Genomic DNA, 27667 nt, shown 5'->3' on the forward strand with positions numbered 1-27667 from the left:
GACACAGTGCTACTGGTCCCAGCCTCGTGCACCCCACCCCCTGGCTTCCCGCTTCCCTTCTACCTTCAGGGTTGCTGCTATTGTCCCTTTCCTCTTCCATTCATTCGCGTATTCAACAACCGCTGAGTGTATTTCATGCTACTCTCCTCTGAGCACCGGGATATACATCAGTGAACAGAAAGAGCAGCTCCGCCTCGATGCTTTCTAGATAACAAGACCAGGCAGAAAAAGCCCAGAGAGCTATGGGCATGGCTCTGAGCAGCTGCAGAACATGAAGTGTGGAGAGACCAGGATGGCAAGGCTGGGTGTAAACCGCTGTGATTGGAGTGGCCCCGGGGAGAAGGTCTCAATAGGTTAGGCACAAACAGACCAGGGATTGGGGTAGGGGCGGGAGTGAGGATTGGGGGGCTGACAAGTCCCCGTGAAAAAAAGTCTAGACCAAGAGGAAGCCATGCTAAATGTTTGAGGCCAGTGTGGCAGGAGCAGAGGAGAAAGCTAAGAGGATCCACTCAGGGAAATGAGGGCAGGGCGGGACAGGGAGTATCTACAGGGAGGCACTAGCTGAGGACATAGGTATCACTCCTAAGTGCCAACACTGCAGAGGGTGTTTGCCACAGGTAGGTTTGGCAGATTAGGCAGGACCTGGGTGTTCTTTGGAGGTAGGGCCAAGGTCTTGGCAGGTGGAAGTCATGTGGCAGGCGGCGAAGTTCTGAGTTAACTGAGAATCTGACCCAGACAGGAGGGCCATACAGCGTCATCCACAGCAAGGGTGACTATACTTGAGAGCCCTTACCACACTAAATCCTCACTGTTTCCCTTCTCCCTTGCCAACAGAGACTGTTTGAAGCTCTGACGCCAGGCCAGGGGGTGTCGAGGGTCCCCTTGTCCTTTGCTCAGAGCAGGGGATGTGGAGAAACGTGGTGAGGGCCAAGGGCTGAGCCCATAAATAGCTGAGCTCTGCTTAGGGATTGAATGGTAGGGGACCTCTGGGGAGCACAGGCTGCTTGGTCTAGGTAAGCTCAAGAGGAGTAACACAGATGGCCTTCTTCCCTGCAGGGACAGACATTAGCCTTCCTTTGGGACACAGGGCAGGGTTATTGGCCCAACTCAGACTTAACAAATGGGCTCACAATACATCATCTCCTGCAAATTTGTTTGGCTAAGGAGCATGCGTGCTCCCCCTAATAGAAGATGTTTATGCAGGTTTTCAAACAAACCTCCAGGTCACAACCCCTCGCTCTCAGCAGCATCAACACAGCTGCCTGTGGTCCTTCCTGGGATTCCCTCCTGCAGTGGGCGTCCCTCCAGGGCACAGCAACCTGAAGAATTAAAGACTGGACCCAGCTGCACCCCACCTGCTTCCTACTGGAGGAAAAGAAGGGGTCTCTGTCTGATCCTTCCACCCCAATCTGAAGCCATGTGACACTTCACTGTCAGCTTTGTTACCATAGCAACTCCAGATCCTCACCTATGAACAGAGTCTGGTCTCTAGCGTCAACCTCTGAGAGCAAGAGAAAAAGCAGAGAGTGAGAGTAAGAGAACCAGTGAACTAGAGAGATGAAGGAGGGAGGGAGGGAGGGAGGGAGGGAGGGAGGGAGGGAGGGAGGGAGGGAGGGAGGGGCAGGCAGGCAGGCTGCACCTGTGTTTCACAGAGCCCAGAACTGGCAAGCCTGAGCTCTGTTTCTGACTTTGCCATTCAGGAGCAGATAAGCCAGGACTGGTCATTGAAACTGTAGTTACTTTACTTGTGACGTGGTGGCCTTGCCTCATATGTCAGCTTATAAAGACAGCCTGACACCCTGAAGGTACAGATAGATAGATAGATAGATAGATAGATAGATAGATAGATAGATAGATAGATAGATAGATAGATAGTAGAGTGAGTGGGTGAGTGGGTGGAGTGGGTGGGTGAGTGAGAGGGTGAGTGGGTGAGTGAGTGAGAGGGTGAGTGGGTGAGTGAGTGGGTGAGTGAGTGAGTGGGTGAGTGAGTGAGTGAGTGAGAGGGTGAGTGGGTAAGTGAGTGGGTGAGTGAGTGAGTGGGTGAGAGGATGAGTGGGTAAGTGAGTGGGTGAGTGAGTGAGAGGGTGAGCGGGTGAGTGGATGAGTGAGTGAGAGGGTGAGAGGGTGAGTGGGTGAGAGGGTGAGTGGGTGAGTGAGTGAGAGGGTGAGTGGGTGAGTGGATGAGTGGATGTTCAATGTGACTGACCCATTTCTAACCATCCTTGATGCCTCCTGCAAAGGCGGTGAGAATCCAGGAGGGAAAGCATTGCTACTAAGAAATAGTATTCTATCCTAAGTTGTGGGAAAAGAGAACTTAAACACACGCGCACGCGCACACGCGTGCACACACACACACACACACACACACACACACACACACACACACCACATGCACACCATAAATAAATGAATGTTTTAAGAAGGTGTATTTTCAGTGCTTGGAGTGTTCTGCAGTTAAGAACAATTGCTGTATCATCAGAATCCACATAGAAAAGCAGGGGTCACTATGCGCGAGTCCATAACCCCAGTTGTGAGTGAGACAGGAGGGGCACGAGCTTGCTGGACACCAGTCTAGCTCCAGGTTCTAAAAGACTCCCTCTTGAAGAGTAAGGCACAGGGACAGACCAGGGTACCTGCATCGCCCCTGACCTCTGTGTGGATGCACAGGCTCACATACGTACACATATGTGCTCAAGCATTGCACACAGCATCACCCTACACACACACACCAACAACAAAAGAATCCTTAGAATACAATTTCGGCATTTGTAAGTGGTCATTGTGCAGTGGTCAACAGCTGGCTGCGTCTAGCGCAAACAGTTCTGATGATGTGAATCTAAGGAAGGCATCAGACCCTACTGGCTACGGGCCCCATCCCCAAGACAGCCCTCACTCCACACAACTAGCCCCGAGTCCAGGCCTCCATAATAAAACAAGGTCCTTCTGCAATAAGCATTTTCTCACCCTCCTCCCCACAGGGTAGGGCAGTGCACTGGGTACTTTCATGTCAACTTGTCATAAGCTAGAGTCATCAGAGAGTGGTGAGACTCAGTGGAGAAAATGTCTCCAGAAGATCGGGCTGTAGGCCATCCTGTGGAGTATTTTCTTAACTGATGAGTGATGGGGAGGACCCAGCTCGTTATAGTGATGCTGCCATCCCTGGGTTCTCTAAGAAAGCAGGCTGAGCAAAGCCACGGGGAGCAAGCCAATACGCAGCATCCTCCTTGGCCTCTGCATCAGGTCCCTGCCCGGCTTGAGTTCCTGCCCTGACTTCCTCTGATGGTGAGTAGCGCTGTGGAAGTGCAAGCCAAATAAATAAACCCTTTCTTCTCCAAGTTGCTTTTCAGTCATGGTGTTCCACAGTAACAATAGTAGCCCTAACTAAGACAGGCAGAGAATTCTTTGCAGTCCATTCCTAGGCAGAAAAGCAGGGAAAGAAGGAACATATATTTAGTTCCTGGGGGATGCCTTGGAAAAGAGACCCTAGTTTTCAGTCAGTGTTGTATGGAGGACCAGGTAATAGGGCGGCATCAGGAGGTAGGGGTGGGTTTTGCTTCACTGTACCCCCCAACAGTGTTCTAGTCTCTAAGTTAGCAGCAGCAGGGACAACCATTAATAACACAACACCAAAATGTGTCTAAATATTATAACCCTAGGACTACACTCAAGTGACACATTCACCTTTGCCAGTGTGACAGGCCTCTCTGTCCCTTGCCACCTGCCTGGTCTGCCTGCTCACTCCTCCTAGATGACTTTACTCTACCTCTGTTACTTAGGAACAATAACAACAGTGCTTGGCTTACAGTGGGGACCCACAATGGGCCCAGGTCTCCAGGACCCAGTCTTAGATTGAACACACCACAAGTAAGTATGTATTTAGTTCATCCAACATACTGAACTTTGTAACTCAGGCTTGCCCACCTCCGTCTGCTCAGAACACTCACATTGGACTAAATCCTAGAGAAATAGTCTCCTGTGGTTATATAAGGCTATGTTTTGGTACTGCGGTAAAGTCAAAACATTTAAACTGTGGTAAAGTCAAAACATCTAAACTGTGGTAAAGTTAAAACATTTAAGTGAGCTCATAGTAAATCTGGAGCTGTGTGTGTGTGTGTGTGTGTGTGTGTGTGTGTGTGTGTTGTATGTATGTGTGTGCCTGTGTGTGCATGTACATGTGTGTATGTATATGTGTGTGTCTGTGTGTGCATGTACATGTGTGTATGTATGTGTGAATGTGTGCATGTGTTTATGTGTGTATATGTATGAATGTGTGTACATACATGTGTCTATATATATGTGTATATGTGTGTATGTATATGTGGGTATTTATATGTGGGTATGAGTATGTATATGTGTGTCTGTATGAATATGTATGTATTATGTATATGTGCATATGTGTATGTATGTGTGTGTATGTATATGTGTGTATAAGCATGTTTGAATATGTGTGTATGTATATGTTTATGTCTGTCTGTCTGTCTGTGTGTGTGTGTGTGTGTGTGTGTGTGTGTGTGTGTGTTTAGCACCTCCTTCAGCCAGGTTGAGCTATTTTGTTCTGTTCTGGCAATGGCTAACAATCCATAGAACACACCCCTTCCCTATCTCACACGTCCATTCTGGAAGACAGTTTGGAGTTTGCCAGCAGAGGTGAGGGAGGGTGCTATCAGAGAGTGGTGAATAAAAGGCATTGCTGAGAAGGTGAAGGCTAAGCCCAAATGTGACTGGGGGAAAGACTAGCAAAGCTCCCACACAGGGCAAGGTTAAGTGGCAGGGCTGCCTTTAGATCCTCAGCCCTTAAAACACTGCATTATAAGGTCCCATGGGTACCCCTCAGATGCGGAAGACAGACAGGAGCCAGTGTAGCTTTTTGCGGGGGAGCGGGGGGGCTTGAGTGCAGAAGGAAGGGGCTGTTCCTTTCTTCTCAGCAGGCACAAGAGAGGTGAGTGCCTGCTCTTGGCTCTTTATTTTAATCTCAGGAGGGTTCTGTGCCCCTCCTCCCTCCAAGGACTGGGCAGAACTGGCTGCAAATCCCCCCTAATCCATCAGCACCTGGGTCTCCACCCCACAGCAGCACACAGCCTCCTTTGCCAGGCGACCACACTTGTCCCTCACCATGGGGAACAGCAAGAGCGGGGCCCTGTCCAAGGAGATCCTGGAGGAGTTGCAACTGAACACTAAGTTCACAGAGGAGGAGCTGAGCGCCTGGTACCAGTCCTTCCTGAAGGAGTGTCCTAGTGGCCGCATCACGCGGCAGGAGTTCGAAAGTATCTATTCCAAGTTCTTTCCAGACTCCGACCCTAAGGCCTACGCCCAGCACGTGTTCCGCAGCTTCGATGCCAACAGCGATGGTACGCTGGACTTCAAGGAGTATGTGATCGCTCTGCACATGACCACGGCGGGCAAGCCCACGCAGAAGCTCGAGTGGGCCTTCTCGCTCTACGACGTAGACGGCAATGGGACCATCAGCAAGAATGAAGTGTTGGAGATCGTCATGGTCAGTGTGTGTGTCTCTGTCCCTGCTGCCTGTGCGGGATGGGGAGGTGGCCACAGATGCTGTGTAGCCCAGTGGAGTAAGGGCTGGCTATGAGCTAGGAGAGGGGGTGGGGAGCCTCCAACATACTGACAGGAATAGAGGGCAGGCACCTCCCTACAGCGTCATCTGCTTCCCAAAGAACAATCTAGGTGTTTGCTAGTAAATGCCGTTTAAAATTTCCCTCTCTTCCTTCCTTCTTTCCTCCCTCATCCACCCCCACTCTCCATTCCTTCCTGCCTCCTTTGTTGCCTTCCTCCTTTCACCCTTCTTCCCTCCTTCCTTCCTCTCCCTTCTTTTCCTCCCTTCCCCCTTCTCCATATTTCTTCCTCCTTCCTCTCCCTTTCTCTCTTCCTCTCTTCCTCTCTTCCCTTCCTCTTTCTTCTCTCCCACATTTTCCCTTTTTTCATTAAAGTCTTCAATTTCTTTCAGCAACATGCATTCAGATTCCACAATAGTAAAACACATATGTTTCAATTAAAAAGCAGAGAGAGACCACAGTGGGGACACAGGATCCAGATTCCAGGCCTGATTGCTTTCACTTCCTAATCCTGGTATAGTGGTCCCCTAAGCACTCCCCAAGACTCTCATTACCACCCCAGACTTCACAGATGAATCTTCTGCTTCCTCTCCTCTCTCTCTACAGTAGTCCTGAGTATTTTTGGTGTCCCACAATAACTTTTATTTTTAATCTAATAGATAAGTAGTCTGTGAAATTTCGAGATGATGCAAAAGGAATGTTGCAGGCTAAAACTAAAGTCAGTAACCAACGCACTTTCATTACACAACATATGCCTTTCCCGTATTTTAAGACAAATCTGGAACCCTACCATATTAACATGTGATTTTTCACATGGTTTTCCTATTACTCTTTTATCGTGAACATTTTCTATACCATCGCAAACTCTTCAGAAACCGTAGCTCAGGCTACCCGCAAGTTCTCAGCCTTCTTGCCCCTCTCTCCACCATAGCTGGGGTTACAGGTGTAAACCACCACAGCCAGGTTAAAAGTATGCCTAAGAGCCCCTAAAATTCTACTCTATGGAAATATCACAAGTCCACTCAAGGGTTCCCATAATTTTAGACATTAGAGAACTTCAATTTCCCCCACATTATGTCACTTACAATCACTGTCTTCCATTTCCTCCTGTCCCTGTCACTTGCTTTATTTTTCGAATTCCATTCCTGTTAGAAGGGACACTATTCTTCATATCTCGTCTAATTTTTGGTGCATTTGTAATCATGCCTTTACTTGCAGGATTCTTTCCCCCCTTATTAGGACAAACCACAAACATGAGAGCAAAGCCTGTAGCCGGGTGCAGAGTAGCTCATCCCTGGAATAGGGGCCAACAAGTGGTACTCTCAGTGTCTGCCAGGCCAAGCCTGCAGAGCAACCTCCTCTGGGTTGGTTTTGGGGCTGGTGAGTGGCATAGGATGAGGACCATTTAAAGCCACCTAAAGAGGGCTAGGTTGATGCTGTTCTGGAAAACAAAGAAGAAGGAAATGAGCAGGGAGAGGAGGTAGAGGGGAGAGATGAAGCTGAGCAAAGTGTCTGAGACCTTGCTAGTCGCCGAGTCGCAAGGTCATTGTGAGAGCATCAGTCTGGAAGTCAGAAACGATGAGTTCTTGTACCAGCTCTGACACCATGACCGTGGGAAATGCATATAACCTTCCTGGGTCCAGGGTGAGGCTTTGATGGTTTCTATGGCCTTTCCCAGAACCCTGAAGGCATGATTCTTTCCCACCCAACCACCAACCAGCCCTCTGTTGGAAGAGAGGTCGAACAGCCAGCCAGTTGCTGCCAGTATTTAGCCGTCATGCCTGGATCTGGTGCCAGTGGATCAGGAAAGAGGAATTCTGGGAGTCATCTGTACTTTAGTTCGTTTCATTTCTGGGGATGTGTGTGCTGTTTATACAGCTTCTGCCCTGGCTTACCAGGGTTAATGTCCTTCTTGTCCTAGCACCAGTGGGCAAGGGCACTTCTTACGGCTGTTGACCTTTGGAAGTCCATGCTAATTTCACAGATATTACTACCTTTTTGTAATGCCCTTGAGTCTCCAGGGAGGCAAGGCCCTGGACCAGAGACTGCAGCCTCTCAGGACCTTATGTCAATGTACTCACCTACATCCTGAGCCTGCTTAACATCCAAGGATCTACAGCCTTGAGTGTCCTTGTTGAGCTTGGCTGGACCTGGTGTTGGTGGCCAGTTGATTCCATGTTACCGAGTCAGTAGACTCCAAGAAGCCTGGTTATCAGAAGGCTAAGCAGGGGCCCCCTTGTCCACTTCTTTGATTTCACAGAGCAGGAGCATTTCCTTCTGGCTTTATTCTTGATTGGAAAGAGAAGGGGCTAAAGGCAATCTGTGAGCCCAAAACTCAGCCTTTCTCTGGATTTCCCATGAGACAAAGGGTACCTCAGAGACTTTCCGTGTCCTGAACAGACTTCTGCAGGTCCTGTCCACACCTCTCTTTCCCCTCCCAGCAGTCTATGCTTTTCAGAATGAGATAAGCACATGTGGGTAGGACACAAGGATGTAGGTTCCAGAACCGAGCTGCCTGTGTGAGAATCTCTGCTGCATGGGTAACGTTAGATGTTTCTGGGTTGGTTTGGTTGTCTGTAAAATGGGACCAATAATTCCCATTCTGTGAAGCTGTCTTTTGAATTAGCCTTTAAAAAGTGCTTACAAAAACAATGGGGATCTTCAACAGACATATTAGCCTTTATGATCATAAGCCAGCCCTGCTGAAGAACGGAGAGAGCTCACAGACCTAGCCAATGCTGTTTGATTCTCTCAAGCCTGTGGGAGGCAGGGCCTGTGATAGTGGCCCCAAACTCCAAACTCAGAGCTGTGGTGGATTATTATTGGGAAATTTCTATTTCTTGAGGTTTTTTTTCCTAAACAAAATCGTTCTATCTACTCAGAAAATTCAAACTTTACATGAAAATGCAAATTTTCTTCCACAGTCTCTTTCCCTTATAAAGGTCTCAAAGGTGCTGATGATGCCAGGGCCATGCCCCCAGAAGTTTTGATTCAGTTGAACATTTGGGGCTCCAATAGGCATCTGGACTGTAACCTTCTTGCCTTAGAAGGCATCTGATCCTGCAGGCTGTTTGGGCCCCCAAAAAGAGAAAGAATAATGTGGCAGCCCAACAAATGACCAGGGCTTCCTTTTCTACACATCCATGCCAACATTTGCCTCTTGTCTTTGTGTCTGAGATGGGAGTGTTGGTGGTTTGTGTGCAGAAGATCAAGGCTGGGCTTCCTACAGGCCTGAGCTTAAGCACTGAGCCATATCCCCAGCCTCATCTGACAAGAGACACAGACAAGGCAAGCTTTTTCAAGAGCAGCTGTCCTAACAGATATGAGGGGAAAACTCACCTCGGTTTTGATTTACATTTCCCTAATGATTAATGAGGTTGATCACTTTTCAAATATCTGCTGGTCATTCCCTCTTTTTGGTTTTCCATTTTAATTTCTCTGTCCCATTACGTGTCAGTTTTCAATTCAGTTACTTATTGTTTTGATTGCTTTTGTGTGTGTCTGGCTTTGTTGTTTGTTTGTTTGTTTGAGACAGAATCTCACTGTGTAGTTCTGGCTGGCCTGGAACTCCCTGTGTAGACCAGGCTGTGTCTCTCATGCAAGCGCTAGGATTAAAGCAGTGCGTCACCACGCTCAGCATCATTTATCATTTTAGCATTGAGTTGTAGGTGTTCTTTAGATGTGTTAGATACTAATCCCTTATTAAATTAATCCTTATCATCCTTGTAATTTTTTTTCTCCCACCCCAAGGTTATCTTATTTTGTTGTCTCCTCTGCAGTGTAGAAGCTTCTTAAGTTTTAATATAATCCCAATAGCTCAAAAATCATTATCACAGCTGATGTCACGAGGCTTAGCTCCCTCTAGGAATTATATAGTGTGTGGCAGAAAATTGAGCCTTTAATCCATCGCTGGTAAATTTTTGTGTATTGTGTGAAACATGGATTTCTCAGGGCCACCAAGCCCTCACTGCTCCTTGTGACGAGGTCTTTCCCTTGGTCTGCTACAGGCTATTTTCAAAATGATCAAGCCTGAGGATGTGAAGAACCTCCCAGATGATGAAAACACCCCAGAGAAGCGGGCTGAGAAGATCTGGGCGTTCTTTGGAAAAAAAGATGATGGTGAGTTCCTCTGTCTTCGTTACCTCTGATTTTACACCCCTTGCTGTTTCCTGGAGACCCCAGCAGGATTCCCTCGCCTGAGTCACAGAGTCCAGGCAGAACTGGGGGACACATCTTGTCACCACACTTTGTCCCAGCTACCTTCAAAGGTCAGGAGCAAGGGTTAGCCAGGTACATCACCCTCCAGATGATGTTGGTGAGAGGGAAATCAACATAACTCTGTTACAAAACTCACTCATTACCTAGGGTTTGGCAGGAAGAAGGAAAACATTGTTTCCCAGGTTGGAGGTAAACTAGTGATCCTCCTGCCTCAGCATCATGAGTATTAGTGTGTCAGTTTCAGAAGCTTTTAACTGGAATTTGAGGACCACTAATGCAAAGTCTGCAGGCTCAGTGTCCATGTGTACACAATGGCAACCTTAGGAGAATGCAGCCATTTCTCTCCTTGGGTTGCTTGCTCTCCAGATGCTCCCTGCACAGGGAGTACAAGAGAACATGGCACCTTACCCTGGAGAGACCTCACAACTATCTAGAAAACTATTTTCAATGACCCAAAAACCACACCCAGAAGGGGTTCGATTCCACTGCATTACTAAAAATTTACTGAGAGGACAGCCACCAAGGGAAACTGGGGAGGGATCAAGGACCTGGCCAAATCAGGGAATCAGGACAGGAATAGAGGACAGAGAGGAAGGACTGGTAAGAGAGTCCTAGGCTGTGACACTCTAAGACAGTGCTGGCAAAGTCCGTGGTTTCTCACTGGGCCTCTTGGCAATTCTGGTCCACTTTTGTGGCTGTTTGGAAGCAGTCTCTGGAACTTGGGAGAAAGATGACTCCCACAATGTGGCAATTGGAGCTGTTGGTCCATAACACACACACACACACACACACACACACACACACACACACACACACACACACACGGCCTCGACTGGAAGGACAGAGTATAAGAGTTGATTTCATACATACACAACACACACACATAACATATACACACATAGGTGGAAGACAAACAGACAGACACAGAAACAGACAGACTGACTTGGTTCCAGACAGGCCCTACAAAGTCATAGCCACACAGAGCTAGGATAATGAACTTGAGTGGAATGGACATAGCTCCACTGGGAGACAAGAGCTGGTAGACAGCCCTGAAGAGCTCTTACATTTTTCCCTGTGGAAACATGGAGCTTTATTGGTACCATGTTATGCAATTTTCTCTCTCTTTTTTTAAAGAGGTGTCTGCATGTGAATTATTTAAAACCTGAAGTGTCTTGGTAAATACAACACAGCATGGCTCGGGCACATCAAAGTGGCCAGAGCTAGCCCCTTGTGTGTCCTCTGAGGCACAAAACAAAGGTGGAGATAATCCATCCCTACTCCACAGTCAAACAATGATGTCAGAGGAAGACCCTGGGAAGGAGCTGGGTGAGGCAAGCAGATTCCATGAGGGAGGGCGGGATGCATAGTGGTACTCATCCTCAGGGGCCAGCTGTGTTCTCACATGCCCCTGAAGGTGAATAACTCCTTCCACATTTACCTAGGCACTCCCCTCACTCCCTCCTGCATCCAGCCCCATTGGCATTGTCCCCTGTCCCCTGAAGACTTGCTTTCATGGATGCTGGCTGTGTAAGATGCCTTCTTTAATCCCCTTCATTCCCTCTGGGTCTTTCCACATGTCAAGTTTTCTCTGATACTTTTGAAAATTGCTATTGTTAGAAGGCTGGCTGTTAGTCCTGCTGGAGTGAGGCTGGCAAGGCAGTTAGAACTTTGAATTCCAAATTTCACCACCCAAACTTAAGCACAGAAGTATCCTAGATCCCAACCCCAATGAAGACTAGGGATGTCAGAAGGCCGATGGAAATGGAATCAATTCTATGGCACTGCATCCACACTGTGGGCTGAGAATCATGAGGTGACCATGAACAAAGAAGCTGAAATGTCTTCCTGTAAGAGCTGGAGTTTCCTGACAAACTTTGTCTCACTCTCTTTTCTGCTACACCCTTCTCTCTGCAATGTTTGTAACCCCAAGAACAGTAGAATGAAGCACAAAGAGGAAAGGTACAACAGCATTCACTGACTGGACTGCATGTGCAAGCACACACATGTGCATGTACGCACGTGCGCGCGCACACACACACACACACACACACAACATGCATGCACGTGGCAATGGCTGGAGGCAGAGGCTCTCTCGCTCTCTCTACCCTCATCCCAAATGAGGTAGAAGAGATTGAGAGATGAGAGACTGCAAGCAGAGGAAGCAGTCCAAGAGGACAGAGGCCGTGTCACCTGGTGTCATGATGTTGCCTGGTCACAAGGTTGCCTGGTACTGTGGGCACACAAGAGATTTTTCTGTAAGTCAGGCTACCCATGGCATGCCACTGTCCCCTGACCTCCCCTCAATCCCTTGAGGACAGGTCCTACTGCTGCACTGGTATTGTGGGCCTGCCTCTCAGTCTAGGCAAGAGATATGGGGTAATTACAAAAGCATATAAAAAGAAGTATTTATAATCATTGATGACAAGCAATGCCAGAGCCCTGCCCAAGCAGAAGGCATGGATTATACGAGTGTGTTCTGGGAGACCTCTATGATGCCAGTCTTTGGCCGTCTTTAAATGATTTGAGGGGTAATCAGGGGTCCTGAAGAAGGCATAGTATCTGGAGGGGGGTAGTGTAGGTCCCTGGGAATGCTAAGTATTCATTATTTTTGAACAATTTTACTGGAGTGGAAGTTGGGTATTACCTTTCATTTTGTAGCTTGAGACAGCCAGTCCTGACTGATGCTTCTCCTCCACTACACAGATAAACTTACAGAGGAGGAATTCATCGAGGGGACCCTGGCCAATAAGGAAATTCTGCGACTGATCCAGTTTGAACCTCAAAAAGTGAAGGAGAGGATAAAGGAAAAGAAACAGTGATGGGAACCACTGGGCTATTCCCCCACCCCACCCCCACACAAACAACTGCTGTGTGAACATGCACACATCAGGCATACCCTGAGTCTGGAGAGGTGGGGAAACCAAACCTCTCCCTGCCAACTGACGGTCCTTAGCAGGACACAATTCCTGCTTCCTTTTGTCTTCTGTGTCCCCCCACCCTTCGCACGCTACCTGTCTCCTTCCCCTGTCCAGGTAGCCCTGTGATAATCCCAAGCTTAGGGCATAGGAGTCCTAGATGTCAACCCTGCTTAAGCTCCTTTGGGGATTGCTGGGTAAGCAGGTTCCAATAAATGCAAAAGGAGTTTGTTGTGGGTAGAACTCTAAGCCAGAGTTGGGGTGTTAAAGGGGATGCTTTTTGGCCCTGAGTCGAGCTCTCCTGGGAGCTAAAGGCCCAGAGGGCAGGTGATGGATCTTGCTTCTTTTGGATTGCTTTTTCAAGGGAAAGTCTCACTGACGAGCCTAAGCTAATCTTGAACTCAGGAAAACCTACCTGCTTAAGTCTTCCTTGAACTAGCAATTGGAGCGTGAGCCTCTCCACCAGGCTGATGGAGTTTGATACTAGGACCAAGGTTACCATGGTGACATGCAGAGTACTGAGGGAATATTTAATACAAGAGGGGCTGGCTCATCAGAAATGGCCAGAGCAGATATTTTCAATGAAGTGAGACATCCAGACCCACCAGCAGCAGACTGTAGCAGGAGATGGGTGGAAGGGGACAAGCTTGCATTTCAGACAGTGACTGACACAGCCCTGGAAACAGGAAGGGGCGTCTCTGTTTAGAGAACTGTGATCCTGAAATGTCCCACCTTTGCCACTGTTAGAGAAGGTCTGTTTTTATGAGCAAGCTTCTAGCAAGGTGGATATGATCCATGGGCAAGACTGGGGGACAAGGAGGTGACAGTGGTGGCTAGGGTTCAGGAGTGACAGGAATGAAAGGACATCTGCATGGGGTAGGATCTTATGACTGACACCACATGAGAAAAGAGAGGAACAAGAATGCCAGTGGGTGTGTGGCTGGCTACATAGAGCACCAGCTACAGAGATGAGACCCCGAGGTGGCATTGATTTCAGGGGATTAACAGGAGCCCTGCCTGTTTGAAGGAGCAGTGAAGAATGAACCAAGAAGCCTCCAAAGCCCTCATAGTGAAGAGAAGAAAATGGAAGCCATAAAGTCACAGAAGCAGCTTGCCCAAGGTCAGCCAGTTGATAAGCATAGGCTGGGCCAGTGACATGTACCAGTACACATGGCTTTCTTGTAGTGCCAGGGCTGGGAACAACTAAGAATGCCTCGAGTGACTTCTCTAAGACCACAGACACATTGTATAGAAACCCTACTGATTTCCCAACTTCAAGTTCCAAGATGAGGTCAGGGAATACATATGGATACTCTGACCCACCCCCAACCTCTACACAACTGGGGACTGGAGTGTCTCCCTTTGCTGGTGCTTGGGGTGATCCTTTCCCTTCTCCCATGATTTATCCAAAGTGCTGTCCCAACCACCATCCCAGAGACACTGCTCTTGTGAGAAAGAGAACAAGACAACAAGTACTTAGATGCTCCCTGTGAGTCGGGTGTGGTGTGGGGCTCTCTGTAAGCATTATTTTAGGGACTGATGTATTACTATGGCTGCAGTGTAGGTGAGAACACTGAGGCCAGAGAATGAGAATAGGACTTAGGAGCTGTATACTAGAGCCTCTCTGATGATGCCAGGATGCTCCCAGAAGTTTTGGTCCTAGAGATGACAGCATCATGAATCCTGGGATTGTCCACCATCTGTAGTAAAATAGAGGCCCAACACACAGCACCACTGCTGAAGCAGTTTAGGGATAAGGGAGTTATTGGGCATAAATACCTGTTTACAGTGTTTCTCTAGTGTAGAGGTAGTGGGCCGCCTCTACAGAGTACAGAGAGGGAAAGGGGGCAGTTAGTTTGGCCCACGGTGATTTAGCAATTCTCTCCAGGCCTCTTTTCATCCCTTCCTTGATTAAGAGGTGGAGTATGAGATTGGGAGCTTCTTATTTCTATCTGAGGTCTGGATATCACTGTCACTTGAGTCTAAAAGAACATGCCGCCTAATCATAAAATCTTCATGTCTCCCACAGATTCACCAATAAGTCCCTTAGTGTCTGGTGCCATTGCTTCCCCCAAGGTACCAGATTTCCCACTACAGATGTGCTGCAAAGTCTTCCGTAGGAGAGTCTGTTAGAATAACTGCATGGCAGACATCATGAGAAGCAGCTATAGATTGGTCTATAACTCTGCTTCCCTCATCGGGTTTAAACATCATCCATGGATCCAGAGGGCGATGGCCCATTTTTGGCTCCTGTGAATAATGCTTCCATAGACGGAATTGGTGTCTAGGTTCTTGCTTCCAGACCTGGGGTATTCGTTCAGAATATCTGCAATTAGATCCAGCTTTGCCTGGATTCCTGCTTCCAGACATTGGCTATTTAATCAAAATATCTACAATCAGACCCAGCCATGCCTGGATTTTCTGCTTCTAAGCACTGGATTCATGAATATATGGACTCAGATTCAGCCATTGTTCTGTTTAAAAGGTTTCCATACAGGAAGTGGTCGCACATGGCCATACTCACAGCCCTCAGGGGGTTGAGGAAGAAGGATTGCAAGTTCAGGGCCACAATGACTACCTATTGAGTTTCAGGTCAGCCTTGGCTACATAGTAAAACTGTCCTTAAAAAATTAAATTTGGGAGTATTGGGCAAGGGTTCGGGATGGAGGTCAGAAGTTCAGCATTTGCTTAGCGTATATAAGGCCCAGTTTCATCACCCAGTCCCAGAAGGACCGTGAGCAGCAGCCTAGACCTGTGGGGCAACAAGCACACCGAGTGATTCAAGGGCTAGCTTGGAAAAATGACATCTGACCTCTGCTTCTGGCCTGTTCAAAAAGGACCACATACCTTCTTCCCACATCTGTTCAGAAACAGTGCAAGAGATTCCCCAGCCAGGTGGGAGACTTCCAGCTCAATGAGAAACAAGGAATGGACATCATGAAACCAACTTAAATAAAATTGTTTTAATCAGAAGCACCACAAGGGCAGGCATTGTGGGTAGATGACCCCATTTGCAGGAGGAGGTAGAAGGAAGCCATTTACAAATGTGTTAGTTAGGAAAATCTTGCCTTATTCCTGGTAAGATCTCAGATCTCTAGGCAACATCTGGTGCTCCCCAGAGGCACTCTAACCCTCTCTCATCCAATGTGTCTGAAGCCACTTTTCTACACCAGCCCTGGGCTAGGCACATGCCAGGAAAGCAAGGTGTCCCCATCATTCTTAGAGCTTCCTGCCCAATGATAGGGCAAAGAGATTTGCAAAAAAAGGGGGGTGGGGAAGTATATGTATTTTAATATAAATTCTCGAAATCTAGATACCCAAAACCCTTGCTTCATTATGCATTTGCTGGATGTCTTTGCTTCTGTTCCTGCCCAGCTGGGGATAGCATAAAAATGTAAAGAGACTCCAAAAAGCTCCATAGTCAGGATAAATAATATTTTAATGAATAATATTTTCATGCAATCATCCAACACCAAAATCATTGATAAAATACAATCAGCATTGCAGACAAGGTCATGGGTAGAACACGTTGGCATTCTGGGGCTTCATCTACTGCACACCCATCCTTGCCCTGGTGCCAACATCCTATACTTAGAGGTGGCCTGTGGACTACAGTTGCTTTTTTTTAAATATTGCATTAAGTTACAAGGTATCTTATCACTGAGATTATCGAGGTGACTTACCACCTTCAGTGGCTCACCCTTGCCCTGACAACTGAGCACCTTCAGTGGCTCACCCTTGTCCAGGACTTGCCTTCAAGTCTCCTCATGAAGACAACAGCCAGGTAAGACACAACGTACAATCAGACTCAAATTCCAGATGAAGTTTATCATAAATAAACTTACATAAGGAGATTGTCCATGCATATTGCCTGAAGCCCACATATAATGGAATGCCTTAGGTTTCATTTGCTGAACCTGGCAGCCCTGCTTGAGAAGTATCAAGGTAGTATTTCTGACCATAGCAACTCACCCAACCATGGACACATACCCCCCCCCAAGCAACACACCCAACCATGAACACATACTTCACCCAGACAACATACCCAACCATAGACACATACACCTTGCCCACTAAAAAAAAAAAAAAGCCTTGCCATCTACGCGATGTTTCCACAAACATTTCCTCCTTCAGTCACCTTGCAACCTCTTGTCTTGTGATTTATGTAACTGAGCCTGGCCTTGGCTGGTGGCTCCTCCTCAGTCTCTGTAGGTCAGATCAAATCCAGCTTATTTCCCAATGGCATGAAGGCCCAATGAGCCTGACAACTATAGAGCTCTGGGCTTCTCATGCCACCCTCAGCAAGTCCACACTCAGACAGGGTCTTATTCTCTCACCTGGGCCCTCAGTACCAATGTAGGATGAGAAACAGATTAGCCTCCCAGAGCAGGAACTCTGGCTATCAAAGCATCAATGGTGAGCCAAGTATGGAAAGGGAGTCCTAACCCTAGAAATGTAAAACAAGTGGACTGGTCGAAGCTGGGTTCAAAAGGGCAGGTAGAACCAGGGTGAAGAGGACAGGACCAACGACAGCATTCCAAAGGCTCCCAAAGAAAAGACAGTGTGGTGGTGGATCTTCACTCTCCGCTTGCCTGGATTTTGAGTCACCTAGGAGACACACCTTTCACTGTGCCTTAGGACATTCCAGGAAAGCTTATCTAAGGAGAGAAGACCACCCAGAACATGGGCAGCACCATCCCACCAGCTGGGGATGAGCAGAGGAGAGCAGAGCACCAGACTCTATCTGCTGCCTGACTTCCTGGCTTGCCCAGGTTTGCCACCAGCCTAATATACAACCCGGCTGCCAGACCACAGCTTCTGATCCCGAGGAAAACCTACCAGAAGATTCTGTCTCAATGACGCTGCTCTCTTATTAAGTGGATTCACCAAACCCAGCTGACTAGAAACTACAGACTCAATTCAAAAAAGGTCAAAAAAGGTCAAAAAAACCCAGAGGGTCTTTACTTCCCTCTGAAAATCCACAAGCGAGGCCTCCATTGACCGTGTTTCCCTCAACACTCTAAATGTCCAGCTCTCACAGTAAAACCCACTAAGCTTTGAGCACTCGGTGGCTTTTCCAGACTGAGGTTCCAAACACGTCTACTGTCTTCCCCAAAACTGTACGGTCAGGCTTGTCACAGCAGTACCCCACTCTCCAGTACCAATTGCTGTCCTAGTCTGCTTCATTTTGCCATGATAAACATCACCACTGAAAAACAAGCTGGGAAGGAAAGGGTTAATCTGGTTTACACTTTCACGTCACGTTCCAATTATTGAGTAAAGCCAGAGTGTGAACCCCAAGAGCAGGAGCTATGGAGGAATGCTTCTCACTGGCTTGTTCATCGTGACTCAATCTGCTTTCTTATACAACCCAGGACTACCTGCTAGGGAATGGTGTCCCCCACAGTGGGCTGGACTCTTCCACATTAATCATTAATCAAGAAAATGGTCCTACCGACCAGCCTACAGGACAACATGATGGAAGAAAGTCTTCAGTTGGAGTCCCTCCTCTCAGAGATGTTTAGGTTCGTGTAAAGTTGACAAAAACCAACCAGCTCATGCCCACAACAGTAACAGCCACCTCATGAACCACCTCATGATCCTACAGCCACACTAGGACCCCTCTCACCACCGTACCTTCCCCACCTTGATGGACTGTACTCTCAAACTGTGAGCCCATGTTAAATTGGTTCCTCGCTTAAATTGGTCCTGGTCAGGTATTTGGACACAGCAATGAGGACAGAAACTAACACATGCAGTATTGTGACATTCAAACTTCTGTCAACACCAAACAGAACTGAGATGTAGAAAGGGAGGTGAGACTTGACAGGAAAGGAAGAGAAGCAAGGAGGAGAGGAGTCTGGGGGACAACATGGGGTCACATCCTGCCCAAGGAGAGTGGTATGTCCCAGGTGAGCGGCCATTGCAGAATAGCTGCTCCTGCCATCCTGCCTAGGTTTCGCCAAAGGTGAGGAGTTTCCTTGACTGCTTGTCCAACACTTGCAATTCTCGGCTCTCATCTCAGACTTGCTCTCTCAGAATATTGGCTATAATTCCCTAGAACTGGATACTTCAAAGTTTCCTGTGGGGTTCCAGTGCACCCGACTCCCATCCCTGGAAGGAGGCCATGCACCATGAACGGGAAGGAGATCCTAACCGGACTCTATTTAATAAATGACTTTTCTTCATGGTGGGCTCCACTCACTTGAATTTAGGGCAAGACCCCCCCCCCAAACCAACGGACATTCTGGAAAACATGTGTGATGGGGGAGGGGTAGTAGGGTGACAAGGGCAAGAGGGACTGAGACTCGTTGGTACAGAGCTTGGTCACCCAGGAGAGACTTCACATCAAAATGGGGATAGTACATAGGAAGAGGAGGACCCTGGGCTCGGCAACATCCTTCCTAGGGTTGGGTCCTCAGTGGCCAAGCTGTGGTGATGGACCCTGCCTTAGATCTCACTCTCTTCCAGAATCTCCTCCATCGTATTGGCCAGGGTGAAGTCTCCCTCACTGCTCTCAGACAGGCTGCTTCCCCGGGGCCAAGCTCCACGGCCCCTGTGAGGCTGTACCCCAACGTCTCCCAGGGTCTCAGAGGCCAGGTGTGAGCTGCATGTGGAGAACCGCAGCTTCTGGAGTGTCTCAGAGCCATCTCCCTCCGACAGCTTCTTGGAACACTTCCCCAGGAACCGGAAATTCTTCCCCAGGACACAGGTTCTGCAGCCCCAGTGACGGGCTAATAAGAAGCGGCCCCATGACTTTCGCAGCTCTGCCTTCACCTGCCAGGTGAGACAAAGGTGGGGTCACCATCTTGGAGTCATTGCTCACATATCCATCTAGCAGGCGTTTATTGAGCAGCTACTGGGGGGGCATCTTGGAGAAGTTTACCCCTTAGATGGTAGAGCAGAGCAAAGACAAGCAAAACACAGAGCCTGACAGACGCTGAAGCTACTTGGAGACAGAAGCAGTATAGCAGCGTGGTAAAAGCTGCTGAATGAGGAGGCCATGCACAATCTAGGCCTAAGTTCCTGTGCTGAAAATCAAAATGGAGTCACCCATACCAAGGTTCCAGTTACCAGCCAAATTTCCCAGAGAGGCCAGTTTCAGCGTATACAGTAATGAAAGTCCCTCTACCTTAACCCTTCTACAAAAAGGTCACCCGGAGTAATCTCGTGTTCATTTGACACTTCTCTGCATAAATCCGTGTGCCTGTCTGTGCTGGATAATTTCATGTGAACTCGACACAAGCTAAAGTTATCTGGGAGGCGAGAACCCCAATTAAGAAAATGCCTCCATAAGATCAAGCTGGAGGTAAGCCTGAAGGGCATTTTCTTAAGTCATGATTGAAGAAGGAGGGCCTAGGCCATACTAGGTGGGGCTACCCCTGGACTGTGATCCTGGGTGCTGTAAGAAAGCAGTCTGAGCAGGCCATGTGAAGCAAGCCAGCGAGCAGCAAGCTTCAGGGCCGCTGCAGCAGCGCCTGCCTCCAGCCCTGCCCTGTTTAAGTTTCTGTCCTGACTGCCTTTAATGGTGTGGAAATGTAAGATAAATAAAGCCTTTCCGCCCCAACTTGCTTTTTATCACAGTTCGTTGCAGCAGTAGAAACCCTAATCAGGACACTGTCTTACAAAAGAAAAAAATCACTTGGAAGCAATTTCTTTTCTTCTTAATTTCTATTTCCTCCTTCATTTTCTATGTATAAAAACAACCCCCTCCTCTGCTTAGTGGATTCTTATTGCCTAGAGTGGAACATTGCTTAGCCCTAGATTTAAAGCCAGTTTAAAATCTTCCACCACAGGGTTGGGGATTTAGCTCAGTGGTAGAGCGCTTGCCTAGCAAGTGGAAGGCCCTGGGTTCGGTCCCCAGCTCCGAAAAGAAGAAAAAAGAAAAAAACCTTCCACCACCGTTTTCCCTTCTGCCTTTTGATGGGAGCCTGGAAGCTTGAGATACAGGCTTCAGGAGGGGCCTTTGCATAGTGGTGTTTTGGCTGAAACCTGCCTGGCAGGCAAGGAGCTCCCATGTGAGACACAGAAACAGCAGTGAGCCAAGCAAAAGTTAGGTTTGATGCTGACAGGGTTGTGTTCTACTGGAGGAGACAGCCCCCACCACCGGAGTGGAGGATGAAGAGGAGGAAAGGGTGCTGGGAAACCACTGACTCCTGAAGACATCATCCTGGTTCCTGCCCCTGGCCCCTTTACACCTTTCCCCGGGTGCTATACTTTGGATAAGGCTCTTGCACGGGAGGCTTTAGTCTCAGCCCTTAGCCCCATTGGGAGGTGGTAGGATCTTTAAGGCATGAGGCCTAACGGAAGGAAGTTATGTTATTGGGGAGGAGCTATTCCTGCAGAGGGTATTGGAATATGAGTTCGCTCTCTCCCTCCCCCCAACTCTCTCTCTTTCTTTCCTTCCTTTCTTTCATCCTTCTATCTTTCCTTCTGTCCTTCTTTCCTTCCTTCCATCCTTCTAGCCTTCCTTCCATCCGTCCTTCATTTCATCCTTTCTTCTGTCCATCATTCCTTCCCTTCTCCCTTCCTTCCCCCTCTCACTCACTTCACTACTCGTTCCCACCGCTATAAATTGACTCAACCATAGGACTAAAGGCAAGATGGCCAGGCAACCAACCATTGACCGAAACCTCTGAACCCATGAGGCAAATAAGCCTCTCCGTCTTTGTAAGTTGATTATCTCTAGTGTTTGTTACAGTAGCAGAAAACTAAATAGCACACAGAGCAAACAGAATGCAATAAATGTTAAATTAAAAAATAATAAAAACGTAGCTCCCGGTGTTTGGTGTTTGCGTGTGCTGAGCATTCCCAGAGCATGTTAGTCACATTTTGCAGATGAGAAAATTGAAGCTAAATGACTAAACCACAGAGCTTCTAAGCAGTCAGTCAATGTTTAGGCTGCAGACTTTTAGACCCTAAAGTCCATGCTCGCCTCTTCTGTCCCATTTGAATCCTACCATGTCTCCAACAGACCATGGGCTGGGTTCTGAGATTCTCACTCCATTCCTAACATTGTTTTCCATGCATTCAATCTGCCTCCTGTTCTCTCTAACGGATGCTTACAACAAAATTTTGTCCCATTACATGCCAAAGACAGTCATCCAATCACACAAATACCCATAGGGTGCATAGAATGGCAGCCTCCGCCTCACCAGCCCCTAAACAGCAACACAGAAAACATACCTCTCCATTGGCAAAGCCATACTGCAAGGCCACCAGAAATCCCTGGAACAAAAGGAAAATATAATGTGAACTCCTACTTAGTGGAGGATGTGTCTGAGGATCCCTGAGAAGAGGTATAAATGTGGTGTGGTGCTTACACAGAATGGAGTCGGTCATGCTGGTATGTGTCTCTTCTTATCTTGACACACACTTTCCACATAGGTGGCCTCCTGGATGCTGGTGGGTACACTTAAGTCCATGATAACTGTCCTCCCAAGACCCTGTGTCATTCATTTAATGGGACAAATACAGGGAAGGCCATAGTCCCATTTTTTACTTTTCTATGGTGGTCATTGACTAATTCATTTTCTCCTCCTCTTTTCTTCGGTATAGGGTTTTACTATGTAGTCCTGGCTAGTCTTGACCTCATAGGGATCTGGCTGCCTCTGCCTCTGCCTCTCTGCCTCTCTGCCTCTCTCTGCCTGCCTCTCTCTGCCTCTCTCTGCCTCTCTCTGCCTCTCTCTGCCTCTCTCTGCCTCTCTCTGCCTCTCGCCTCTGCCTCTGCCTCTGCCTCTGCCTCTGCCTCTGCCTCTGCCTCTGCCTCTGCCTCTGCCTCTGCCTCTGCCTCTGCCTCTGCTTCTGCCTCTGCCTCTGCCTCTGCCTCTGCCTCTGCCTCTGCCTCTGCCTCTGCCTCTGCCTCTGCCTCTGCCTCAAGTGCTGCTACCTTGTATTCTTTCCCTACCTTACTCCCTGAGCCTCTGGCATAGCTGTCAATCATGAGGTCCTCGTGTTTTAGGATGATCATCACTGTCATAATTGTCCCAAATAGGCTCTGTGACATGGGCAAGGCCAATCAGAGCTCTTTCCACTAGAAAAAGAGATTGTGCTCTCCCGCTTTGTGTCTGCCTAAATAATTATAATTCTGGACGTGTAAACTCAGAGATAGTGCTGGCATCTTCTCACGATCCAGAGAGAAAGGCCTCCTGGGCAGAAAGCCAACCGCTGAGACTAGTGATGCTGAGAGACAAATGGCCTGTGGATTATTTGTGGACTGGCATCCAGTTATGACTGGTCTGAAATTTTCATTTATGCAACTTAATAAACATCCTTTGCTCTTGTCTAACTATTTTTTTTTGAAATGAAAGATTATTTCCCACCATTGGTTTCTCATCTCACTTAGCACAAAATAAACTCTCCTAAGAGTGGACAATCTGAAATGATCTGGGCTCTGGGCCTCTGTGGTGCTGACTGCGTCTCATGCCCCATTTTCTCTGAGTCACTGTATCCCAGCCACCTTGGTGACGCTAAGCCAGAATGTCCACTGAGAGACTGCTAGACCCTCAGCCACAGGATACTCATATGACAAGAAATCCTTATTGCTTTGGTCACCAAATTACACACAGCAGTGACTTAACATATAGATGTGGGATGCTGGGGCTTGCGTGGCTGGTGACTCTGTTCTGTGAACTCTGACTGTATAGTTGTAGATCACACCTTCAAATCATTACTTTTTAAAACACTTTAAAAGAGGGGTGTGTGTGTGTGTGTGTGTGTGTGTGTGTGTGTGTGTGTGTGTGTGTTCGAGCATGTGGTCAGGTACCTGCAGAGCCTAGAAGAGGGTGTTGGATCTCCTAGAGGTGGAGTTACAGGCTGTTCTTAGCAACACGATGTGGATGTTGGGAACCAAACTCAGGTCCTTTCAAAGGCAGCTGACAGTCTTAACTACTGAGCTGTTCTTTGAAAATGAGGCCCACAACCTCAGAAATCTCCTGATATCACAGTAAAACATAGTCACAGTCATAGAAACAAAATGTCCTCTTCATGTAAAATGGTTATTTACCAGTTAATGTTCAAATAGTCTTGCAGAATATGCCCCAGGCAAAGGTGCTTATGGTCAGAATCCCCACCCATGTTCAGATTCATTTAGCTTGAAGGCAGTGGGCCTCAGTTCACTGTGCAGAGCGTTGCTCAAGGGGCCTAACTTTCCCAGAGAGGGTGAGCCAGGCAGAAGCTGCACTTCTTTCAATGACCTAGCCCCAGAAATCATACGCCATTGTCCTATAAAACCTGACACCTGGGTAGACGCCGTTCAGCATGTTTAGACAGGGGCCTAGACAAGGGTGTGGGGTGCCACCCAGCCTTACCACAGCTCATTTATTCCTTCAGCCCATCCACACCATCTGTTTCCTGAGATGTTCTCTCCACAAATTTCTACCTAATTCGGCTTCTTAAAATTCAGATATCAGCTCAAAAATCACCACAAAGAGGTCTTTCCAGGCTATCCAACTTTAAGCACTGGAGTTACATTGTCTTTTATCAGCCCTTCTCTGTAATACACCGAGAGCAGCATCCACATCTAGACTTCACTACCAGGTCCTCAGTACCTAAAAACATGTGGCACATAGTAGAAGTGCATTATGTATTTATTGAATGGATGAATGGATGAATGAAGAGTTGGGCTTCTGTCATAAGGGTTTTGTCACATACAATGTTAAGCTACTTCTAAAGTGTGATAGCATGTCTTATACTCTATTCTTTTCATAACTACTTAGAGCACATGTCTTGGCTTTCCCTGACTGATGTAAAGATCTATGGAGTATGCACTGTGTATTTGACATATTGGAACAGATATGTGTGGGCCCTGAACATTTGACAGTTTAAAGGAATATTCTTAAAATGCCAGGCCCCACAAGAAGGGCACATCTTTAACTAAAGGGTCACAATGAAAGGCTGACTCTTTCTATATTCTATCTGTCTGTCTGTCTGATTGTCTGCCTGTCCATCCATCTGTCTGTCTGTCTTTATCTGTTTAAGATGTGGTCTCACAATGTAGCTCAGGTGATCCAAAACTCCTACCTCCGAATTTCACATCACGAGATTACAGACATGCATGCACCCCTATGCCCGGCATCCCTGTATCTTTTGATGGACGTTAATGGAATGCAATCCTGGGAGGAAGTTGTCTCTGGTCTTCTTCATATTCACCTTTGCCAACGTCCCTTCTGAGTAATGCCAGGATCCTGCCAGCTCAGATTCTGCCAAAAATGTGGGCTTTCCCCTTTCTTCTTGCACCTGGAGAGTCTGTAGCTTTGCTGCTGGATGGAGGCTTGCAGATACAGCGTATCCTTTTCACACGTACAATGGAGTCAGAGGGTCATAGCTTGTTGTGGGGTCACAGGAACAGTAATAATCACCTCTGAACATGTGCTAAGAGAAGAGCTGGCTCTTTGGTGCACCAGAATCCTCACCGAGCTAGCTAAAATAGGATTCACATGACAGATGTGTCTTCCTGCAGTCTAGCTCCTGCTCCAGATAAAGTAAATGTGAAGAGAGCAGGTCCCACAGAACACATGGCTCTCCCATGTCCCCAACATGTGGCAGTCTCTCCAAAGACCTGATGAAAACAGGAGGCTGACAAAGCTGTCTACGAAGTAAACCTTTAAAGAGCGAAGGGGACTCCAAGGCAGCAAAGGAGGAGGAGGAAAGCTGTTGGGACTAACGATTCCTTTCATAAAGTCACCAAGATGACCAAGAAGGCACCAAACATGCCTCTCCACATCTGCCCTCCCCCCTACTCATCTCTGTTTGGTGAGATATGGGAGCCCCTGTCTACAACCAAGCACTTTCTGCTACCATTCTGCTTCAGAAAATGGCGCCACACTTCTGTGAATCCTCACGTTCCTCAGTAGCACAACCAGGTGAGCAGAGCTTCTGTTGCTGGTTAGATTGAGCCACAGTGGCAGCCCTTCTCCAAAGAGAGCCCAGTGTTTCTCCTTAATAGGCTAAAGCTGCTCCTCCCATTAAAGCCTGAATCTCATTTTCCCTTCTCTTGAGTCCAAGGTGACCCTGTGACTGTCTATCCACATAACATGGCAAGGTATCACTCTAGGTAGGTATTTACTTTTGAGCTTCTGCCTTTGGAAGATGCAGATTCCCACTTGCTCCCTCTTGGAACTTTGGCTCTTGGGGTGCTCCAAGAATCCAGCTGCTATATTGTGAGATGCCCAAGATACACAGGAAGTGAAGCTCACTGATCAATGGCTCTAGCTGAACTCCTGGCTAACAGGTCACATGAACATGTAGTCATGTGAATGACCCACCAAGGACAGGCATTCCAGGTTGGTGTTTGCAGGTCCAGCCAAAATCAAGTGTATCAGAAAGACGATACCTACGGAACCTGCACAGCCCAACCCAAAGAATCATCAAAAACAGTAGTCATTACCACTTTAAGCCTAAACGTTTGTGTTTTATTACACAAATGGCCAGAGCATTTGTGTTACGTGAAGTTTCCCATGATCTCCACATGAGCGTCAGATCCTCAGCTTGTCTTGGATGTGTGCTATCAGGTGATTTGGGGCTTATGCTAACCAGTATGTCCTAAGGCCACCAAACAGCTGCAGGATTTGCTTTTGTTTTGCTTTTTTTTTTCTTTGAAGATTACACTTTGCAGATTAGAGCCAAGCAGGAAAGTCAAATCACTAACCCTTAGCTTTTGAAATCCCCCAAAAGGCTGAAATAAATTAAATAGGTTTCAATGATGGGAAAAAATGTTACCAGTGGGTCTGGTGCCTCAGTTTAAAGCCCCAGAGAACTGAGTCCAATAGGAGTGAAAGAAAAGTGTTGAACTGTTGCTGTGCCGTGTCCCTGAGTCACTGGTGGGAATGAAGGGGGCTGGCATGTTTTCTCTGCTCTCTGCACAGGATCGCAGTGCCTGTGACAGAGGCCTGAAGACTGTGGAATAGATAACGTGATGTCCCCTGGTTCCAATCTCACAGGATGCTTTGGATGCCCACCGTGTGCTATGTGACATGTTGGGTGTGATATGCTGGGTTACAGGCAAGGGCTTTAACCTCTACATAAAACTTCCATGCACACTCCCTATCCCTCAGTCTTCATCTTCCAGAGGGCATCTGGGACTAAAGGGGCATCAGACTTTCCAGCCAATTCAATCCCTTGAAGGTGTTTTTTGCTACCCTGTAGTTATTTGAATAGCTGAGGGACTGCAGCACGCATCCTAACTTGTCACTGTTTATTTCATATTAATAGTAACTTCATTTTGGTGAAATACAGAAATTTTAGTATGTCTCCATTTATTCATTCCTCTTTGTGCTATTACTGTGATGTGTATGTGATATTTTTATGTTGCAAACCCAATAACATAACGGTTATCACATTGTACATTCATCTTGTGTCTTCTAAATCAGTTACGGGAAAAAAAATCAATGTTGTTGTCTCTCCTATTTACATATCAACCTTTGAGAGTGTTTGAACTTCTTGTGAATTCGAGTTACTGTGCATTGTCTTTTCTTTCCTCCAGACTAAAGGACTTCCCTTGAAACCACTTGTGGGACTGTCATCAAATTCTCAGTCTTTATCTACCCAAGAACATACGCTACCTTCATCTTGATACAGTTTTGCAAACACTGGAGCTATTAACTGACATGTTTTTATCAACCCTATCCCCCCCTCCCCGCAACACCTCTGCCTTCCTGCTCATCTGGCTGGCTCAGTTGTGAAAGGGTTGTTATTCTTTTGCCATATTGAAGACTGTATTTTGTTTGTGAGCTAAGTTCTTGTTCTCCTACCCAGGCTGGCCCTGGGTCTGCGATCCTCCTGCCTCAGCCTCCTGAGTGTTAGGATTGCAGGCTCATGACCATGGCGTCCCACCGACTTTGAGCATTTTGACTTCAAGGTCTCTGGATGTAAATAACCTTTGTTTGATGCTGCTTCCAGCCCATTGTGCACGGGGATTCAAGCGTTCCCTCCAGTCTGGGAAGTTTTCGAGCATGGCTTCTGCAC

The 27667-nt window shown here is 47.5% G+C and overlaps 2 protein-coding genes across 2 annotated transcripts in view; one reads left to right on the top strand and one right to left on the bottom strand.

The window, feature by feature from the left end:
* The first annotated feature begins 5113 nt into the window (after nucleotides 1-5113).
* Nucleotides 5114-12860, top strand: Rcvrn (recoverin). Its single transcript, NM_080901.2, has 3 exons — nucleotides 5114-5494; nucleotides 9578-9689; nucleotides 12492-12860. Exons 1-3 carry the CDS (start codon nucleotides 5114-5116, stop codon nucleotides 12605-12607), a joined length of 609 nt encoding a protein of 202 aa, NP_543177.2. The 3' UTR covers nucleotides 12608-12860.
* A 6293-nt stretch (nucleotides 12861-19153) lies between these two features.
* Glp2r (glucagon-like peptide 2 receptor) overlaps nucleotides 19154-27667 on the bottom strand; it is a 63255-nt gene continuing 54741 nt past the window's right edge. The window contains exons 12-13 of the mRNA NM_021848.2: nucleotides 21890-21931; nucleotides 19154-19480 (exon numbers count right to left, since the gene is read on the bottom strand). Of these exons, the coding sequence (NP_068620.1) occupies nucleotides 19154-19480; nucleotides 21890-21931 (369 nt within the window). The remainder of the gene's footprint in view (nucleotides 19481-21889; nucleotides 21932-27667) is intronic.

The sequence above is a fragment of the Rattus norvegicus genome, chromosome 10 (assembly GCF_036323735.1).
Source record: "Rattus norvegicus strain BN/NHsdMcwi chromosome 10, GRCr8, whole genome shotgun sequence".
Taxonomy (NCBI): domain Eukaryota; kingdom Metazoa; phylum Chordata; class Mammalia; order Rodentia; family Muridae; genus Rattus; species Rattus norvegicus.